This window comes from Drosophila yakuba, chromosome 2L (genome assembly GCF_016746365.2).
Source record: "Drosophila yakuba strain Tai18E2 chromosome 2L, Prin_Dyak_Tai18E2_2.1, whole genome shotgun sequence".
In the NCBI taxonomy this organism is placed as follows: domain Eukaryota; kingdom Metazoa; phylum Arthropoda; class Insecta; order Diptera; family Drosophilidae; genus Drosophila; species Drosophila yakuba.
Genome location: NC_052527.2, coordinates 1,397,118 through 1,404,913, shown reverse-complemented (window position 1 = coordinate 1,404,913; position 7,796 = coordinate 1,397,118). Strand labels below are relative to the sequence as shown.

The 7,796-nt window shown below is 45.6% G+C and overlaps 1 protein-coding gene across 1 annotated transcript; it reads right to left on the bottom strand.

Annotated features, from left to right (window-relative positions):
* Window positions 1-4,455: 4,455 nt before the first annotated feature.
* Window positions 4,456-5,432, bottom strand: LOC6526422. Its single transcript, XM_039371126.2, has 3 exons — window positions 5,211-5,432; window positions 5,042-5,155; window positions 4,456-4,986 (listed from the first exon to the last, which is right to left on the bottom strand). Exons 1-3 carry the CDS (start codon window positions 5,280-5,282, stop codon window positions 4,543-4,545), a joined length of 630 nt encoding a protein of 209 aa, XP_039227060.1. The 5' UTR covers window positions 5,283-5,432; the 3' UTR covers window positions 4,456-4,542.
* Between the last annotated feature and the right edge of the window lie 2,364 nt (window positions 5,433-7,796).

The following is a 7,796-nucleotide window of genomic DNA, read 5'->3' as shown; positions in this document are numbered from 1 at the left end:
TTTATAAGCAACTCGTTTTCGGGCTGCTTATTTTGTTTGCGCGGTGGGATGACAATGAGCGCGATAAGAAGTTGGCATAAACAACCCAGAGCCCAGAGCCCAGAGCCCAAAGACCGAAGTCCAAAGCGCAAAGCCTTACAAAGTGCAGGCGCGTGGAGTGGGAAATGGGTCTGAAATTAAGGCAGATGGCCGCAGGATGAAAGGAAAATGCGTCCAGTCTGGATGAACTATACAGTATAGTACAGTATAGTGTAGTATGGCCACCCATTCACACGACACGTTGACTGCCGCGATGGCAGTTTTTATTTAGCTTTTGTAAGTTAATTTGTGCACTATTGTCCGGCAGGCGAAACGTTTGCCTTTTGCACTTTGCTGCCCGGCTGGCTGGCTGGCTGGCTGGCTGGCTGGCTTTATATTCCTTTTTTCCTTTTTAATGTAATTCAATTTCAATGAAATTTAATCGTCCGTTCATACGGCACTGGCCAACCATCCAGCCTCCCAGCGCCAGCGCCAGCCATCCTTTCAACATTATTTGCGTCATTTTGTGGTGGTTAATTTCAGTGCAACGCTTTTACTATTCAATTATGTTGCCGCTTGTCGCCTCATTCGAGCATTTTTTATGCACTCTCTCTGTTTATGATGAGGCAGTCCCTTCTTCCCATCGAAACTTCCTGCTCTATTGTCCTGCTAATGCCGGCCTGTCCTGTTTGTCAGCCCGCGTGTCCTGTGTCCTTGTTGTGCTTTTTTCATTGTTATGAAAAATTAAATGGGCATAAATCATGCTAATGGCGCATTCAAAATTTATTATGCTTTAAAGCCCGCTAACACACACAGCCCACCATCAATTTATTTATGTATTTGCAATTATTTCTGCACGGGGTGGAATTGGTTCCAAGTCTCTAGTTCTAAATGGTTTTCTCCTTTGGGCTGATGGTGTGGGCTAGTACGGTTGATCTCATCTCGATTTCAATTAGATGATTGTTAGAATGTGAGGATATTTTTATGGGGGAGCGCATCCGAGGAGCTGATGATGTCAGCAGTGATGCGGAATGAGGAACGAATTGTTTTAGGTTGGGTATTGCACCCGCTTCTGAAGCAGATGAAAGATGATATATTTATTGGGATCTCACTGGGAAGATTTCTCTTAAGTATTTTTGCATAATTCTTTTTAGACCAGTTGAGTCCTTGACCATGAATGCTATGAGTGCTGGACGAGTAGCCGACAAAGTCGGCGGTGATTAACCCACCGGCAGCGGAATACATTCGCCCACTTAACCGCCATAACTAACTCGGCAATCTAAAATTTCATTCGCCACGCAGCTGGCAACAATGGGCGCCCCCCTCTTAATCCGCCCCATAAAAGGGGGGCTAGGGGCCAAGGGAGGACCCCCCACATAATGCAAATTGCTATTATAATTTGCACAGCAGCGGCGCCATTCATCAGCCTTAAAGGGGGGTTGGAGGGGGGGCTGGAAGTTAGACAAATTTCCCAGGGATTATCTGCGAAGGATGCGCCGCTGGCTGCAGTTTGTTGGTGCCACGCCGATGTTGCAACATTCTCCTGCAGCTCAACGCGTTGGCGCTTCATTCCATTTATTATAACAAGTTTTTGGACGTTTTTTTTCCGCCGTTCTGGGGGTTATTTTCACTGCCAAAAATATATATTTCAAGTGGGTTCAACTGCAGAGCGCTTTTTATTTGGTTTTAGGATTTTCGCCCCGAAAACGCACGAGTTTGTTGCAAACTGTTTCATGCACACAAACTGTTTCCTACACGCAGACACATTGGCACTCTGCAGCTACAGATACAGATACATTTCGGCCATTGCAGTTTGCAGATAGAGATACTTCGCTTGACCTCCCGCAGAGCAGTTTTCATTTGGTTTCTAGCCCTGCCTCGCATCGGAAAGAGTTCTTGGAATCGAAGGGGATGTTAAATCAACTTGGATTAAATATAATGTTTCTATTTTACTTTATATGATTTTCTCACTTAAGAACATTTAAGGGAGCTACTGGGATAATAATATTGGGTTAATATCATTATTGACCACTAATTTGTACATTTCTTGTGAAGTCAGCTGAACACGATATAAAAATCGGAGTTATATATTTAAGTACCTAAATTAGAGATAGTAAACCTAGTTATTCGCATATAGCCACAGGAACCGCAGCCATTCTAAGTTGATTTTTCTTTGCATTTCGGGTTTTCCTTTTGTTTTTCCTGCCTGTCGCTCTTGGCTGCCAGTTTTCCTGCTGCCTCGGGATTCATTGGTCCACCTAGTGTGTTGTTTACATGTTCATTCGCGGGATTTTTCACTTGAAATTGGAAAGTCGACGTCGGCACAAAGAGTTAAGTCCTTGCATGTGCGGAAAAGGAATCCTGAGGGGGATTGGAATCGCTTATTGTTCGGACCCACACATTGTTGCCTCAAATGAAGAATAGCATTCCCATTTCATTTTTTTTTTTTGCTGATGCCCTCTTTTGCGGTTGTGTCTTTGCATTAAGCTTGTTATGGCTTTAATTTAGAGGCATCCTTGGCGAAAATCGCATCAACGCAGCTGGAGATCGTTAAATAATTCATGTCAGGCCGCTTGGAAATCGGCAAGTGGAGGAAAAGCTGGAGGAAACGGCGAAAAGCGAACCGAATCCGTAGCAATGAAAGCCAAATTAAGCAGTGGAAAACGTTTAGCCAGATGGGGGATAATCGGTGGAGGGAGTTGTATAGCTGGATAGTTGGAGGATAACTGGATAGCTGGATAGCAAGGAGCCAGCCAGGAGCCAGGCTTTCTCTCCAAGGATTTTCCCAACTGGGCGCCTCAGGAGCGCCTGATTTACGTTGCAATAATTTTCATCTCATTTTCATTACGTTTTCGAGCTTATCCTGGGCAGCCCTTCCTGTTTCTTTTCTCCCACACTTTCCCCCGTCTTGCCTTCTGCATAAGGCCAAAAGGTGAGCAGCTCGTTTGGCCTGCAGTCGCTTTATGCCGTGGTAGCCACTTGAGCCCGGCTATTTATCATTCCCCAGCGAGCTTGTACATAAGTTCAGGCCGTCGTCCATAGGCTTCTGAGCAGAACGCAGTCCTCGGTTGCCAGGACACACCCCTCCTCCTTCAGCAGCCAGCAGCTGTGAAGTTTCCATGGTGTGGCTTTTTTCCAGCAAGGGCCATCAAAAGTTGTGAACAAGTTGCAGGTTTGAAACAACAACGGCGACAGGAATAAAGGGGATCAACAAGGTACTCAGCACCAAACACCAGCAGCAGAAATTGGAATGCCAACGAGTGTGGCGCTTCTCAGTGGTGACAGATTTACATCAATTATTGAACAGGTGCGGAGTAACAGGTTGTGCGGAGATGGAAGGGAAACTTTTGAAGTAAGACCTATAGAACATACATAAAAAAACAGCAAGAGTTTCCATTTGGCTGGTCAAAGAGGCATATCGATAAGTCAGTAGAAATAAATACCTTACTATTTGCATATACTTGTATTTATATAGATAATATGTTATTGTACTGTATTATTGCTTAGATTAATACGCAACTCCAACTTAACATGCCCATCAACTTCTCAAGCAACTCTCGCTGAAAACTTTCCCCCGAATGTTTAACTTTTTGATTTGCGCTGAATTTGTTTGTGCCAGCAAATCCTCACATCCGCTTCATTAAGTACTGAGACCTACTGAGACCCAAAAGCCCGACCCAAGCGAAGGAAACAAAACGATTTGGCTCTGAAAAAGGATTTGCAAATGCAAGAAGAAAGAAAGTGGGATCCTTTGCAGGCAACTCAATTAGTTGCCGCATCCATTAGATATTCCAGGCACAAAACAAAAGAGTAAAGCGATTGCAAAGCCATCGAATGGCCGAAGGCCGCAGGATCCTAGGAGGGGAAGGACCCAGAAAGATTATTTTTTGGCCATTCAGGAGGTCAGACCACAAACAAAGATGTCACGCAGTGCGTTGCCCAAGGGGATTTGGCCATTCGAACGCCCAAAAATATAATATATGACATTTTGTTATGAATACTAATGTGAGCTGGAGGACGAAGAAGTGGGGGCGACTTAAAAGTTTATGCCAGGGACTGCTTTGCATAGTCCAACAATATATTTATTGACAAGTGGGTGGGTGGGAACAACGCCCACCAGATATGGTTTAATGGAAATGTTGTAGCTTAATCTTTTTTAGAAAATATATACTCTTATCCATTACTGCAAATAAATATGGCTCCTAAGTAATGAAAAATAGAGAAACCAATAGCAAAGTACCCCTGAAATGAAGCCAACCGCTTCCCAGCGCCTGATAATCTCCTCCAGATTCCCATTCCCACCTCCTCGCCAGTCCAGCTGCGACATAATCAAATCAATTGGAGGACGGCAGACAGGAAAGCGCAGACAGTTGGCCCAACCAACTGCGACTAATGCGTCGCCATCAGATATGCAAACAATCGGCGAGCAGACGAATCTTCTGCAGTCACAAAGTTTATTAAACCGGACTCTTAACTATGACCATGTTTTTGGAGGCACACAATTCCCGGGGAAGAGGCGGCGTTTCAGTGCGACTCCTTGGCCTTCTGGACTGGCTTCCTGCAGGCACTGCGCAGGACATCGGGCAAAGGACTGCCTAAGAGGCTCAGCACGGCACCAGGCTGGATGTTGCGGAGCAAATTGTACAGGCGATGGTACTGATGGCTGCTGGGCGGGACATTGTGGTAGATCCTGTCGTCCACATAGACCACATCGATGCCCTCGTCGAGGATGCGGGAGTGGTAGTGGTGGTTGTGCGGAAAGAAGTCCAGCAGCGTGCTCAGCTCCTTGATGACCAGCAAGTTCTTCTCCTCGGCGGGCTGCTTGATCAGGAACACCACGATGTCCTTGTCGCTGTAGAGGCTCTGACCAGCCGGCAGGAGCGTCAGCTCCACCACACCCCGCTGCACGCAGACGAACTCGGGCTCGTAGGGCTGCATGGCATGGAAGGTCAGCAGAGTGGGATCCGGCTGGTGGAATAGATGGATCAATCAGCAATCTTCAGCTCCTGGGAATGCCACTTACATTGAAGCGCCGCCTGTAGGTGTCCAGCAGCTTTTCAGTGCTGTAAATCGTGCCGTGCCACTTCGGTGGCAGATAAATCTCGGAGTCCGCCGATGTCAGCAGCTTGGTGCCGTGCTATAAACAAATGCTCTTGTTTAATTCGCAAATATTTTAATATTACCAGAATTACCAGATCGTAGGTGTAAGTGCTCAGGGTTTCGGGAGTCACCTCCTTGGGATTTCCAAAGTCGTCCAGGAACATGATTTTGGCTCTTTCTTCACCGATCAGCCTCCAAGTTCAAATTGAATTTAGCACAACTAATTTTTGTTAGCAAGCCAGTTAATTTAGTTGCAAAGTCTACTTCGAGCAGGACTTATAACCTGACTTTCCAGCACGCTTACTCAGCAGTAATATTTTTGGAAAGTTTGACTGCATTACAGTGTGCACGAAGCTGCATTCATGCAAAATCCTATCACTTTTGATTTGATCCACACTCATCAGTGTTGGGAGTTTTCCTATACCCATAGTACACAAACTCGAGGTTGCATTCAGGCGATTTCCTGTACCCACAGTTGCATTTCAATTCCCCAAAAGATGCCGGGGAGTTGTTTCCGTTCCAACTGCCACTGCCTTCCACTTGTGAGGTGATTATCTGGTTTCACTCGGCCCCATAAATTTGTCCACGCCCATAACTGGGCTGACAACTTAAGTGCGGTCATGTTTTTGGGGTCTCCAGCCTGGGCTCCCCTCCATTAGGAAAACAATTACAGACGACACTGACAGGCTCGAAATGCCGGGCGCAACTGAAACTGAAACCGAGATCCTGGACGCATTCTACTAGGGGGAGAAGGAGCTGGAGGAGGAGCTGGAGGAGGAGCTGGAGCTGTAGCTGGAGAAGGAGTGGGTCAGGAAGAGATAGCATTCGGCGTCTGGCCGGGATGTGGCCATAAATTATGAGTTTGTCGTCACATGCTGGCGGTGGTCTTAGCCGCTGGTCATGTCTATTAAGAAGCCCCAAGGATATCCAACTGTCCAGCTGTCCGATTTTTGACATTCCTTTCGGTTTATTTTGCCAATCCTTTGGCTTTGCATATTTGAAGCAGCCTTCGCTGGCCGTTTTGTAAACTTTTCATAGGTGCTTTCGGTGGCTTAACCCTGCTCCCTCGAATTCAAATCCCCGAGACATAAATTATAGTCCCGAAATTTCCTGCTTCATTTTCATGCTCACGAACTAGAGGGCGTCACATGTGTGGCTAAGTGATTTTCAATAAGTTGCGAGTTCCTGGCGGTGGGGTCAAAGTTTTTGGGGCACGATTTTTCACGGCCCCAGATGTCTATATATATATATATATATAATATATATGTATAGAAGGAATGTATATATGTTTGGGAGCAGCATAATTTATGGCGCCTTCGCATGTGAGTGTGTGTCTGAGCTGGCGGATTTTCGCAGGCGTCGATAATGACGAGCGATTTCTCATAGCCAAAAGTGAGTTTTGGTCGGGGGGGAGTATTGGTATTGGAACTGAGACTGAGACTGGGGAACTGGGATATACTGAGGAGCCCTCATTTCGCCAAAGCACCAGCCATTTGCAGCAGCTGCGACCGACCTTTGACATCCCCCAGGCCCAAGTCCTTCACGTTCCCGGGCCAAACTACATGGCACGTAAAAACAAACTTGATTCTCGGCCATCAAAAGCGCCATCCGTCTTCCAGCAAACGTTCTCTTTGACTGCCAAGCTGCCAAGTGCGCGACGTGATTCAATATTTTTGCGAAATTATTTTTTAATCATAGTTGCACTGAAAGTCAGGCAAATACAGAAGTTGCGCAGGCGACATGATCGAATACAAAGTGAGCAGTTGCCAAAATCAATAGGATATGGAGAACGAATTGTAAGGAGATGGCCTTAAAGCTGCAAAGGTTTGATTATCAACTGTATATTAGAGCAGTCCTATTTAACGAAGTTATGAATTGAACTAAACTAACATTTCTTATATAACTATTTTTTTGTTTTTAAGCCATTCTGGAAAATGTCTCATACACCTCAAATACCAAGTAAAAAGTCCTCGAACAAAAGATGACAACTACATGTGTAGTAACCACATCAACTCACACATAAACCATAAAAACAACAAAGAAGTCAACCAGAAAGTGGCGAGAAACTTTTGCAATTTGCGCGATTTGCAGCTGGCATTGGTCGCCACTCTCGGCTATTAACGCAATCGAATGACGTTCTTGGCTCGGATTTGGATTCGGATTCGGATTGGGATTGGACTCGCCTGGCTCTTTATGGTAAATGCCCGCAAAATGTTTGAAGAGCTCAAATGGTAAAATGGTGAAATGGCAACCAAATCAGCGGATCCCATGCCATCCTAAAAATTGCGATTGTGACAATGCTGACAATCTGCAGGCGACAGCCAACACAGAGTTCCAACCGGAAGTCGGGGGAATCGGGAAGTAACTGTGAAGGATGGGGGAAACAGACGGCAATGGCAGTTCCGTCTACATCTCGCGCAGCTCCTCTCTACACTCAGAGAAAAGCACACTTAAATATACCAAAACGTTTATTGAAGTCACTTTGCACTATTGAGATTTCTAATATATAACTTGTTTCCAATTGATTTTAGTAAGCTTTTGCTGTACTTCTAGGTGGCGTAATAATATAAATGCTTGTCACTGCTTAGTTTTGAGCAGTGTACTGCCCGTCTAGCTGCTGCCTTCGTGGCAGCGTCAAGAAAACGGCGACACTTACAATCAGTATGAAATTTACGCGA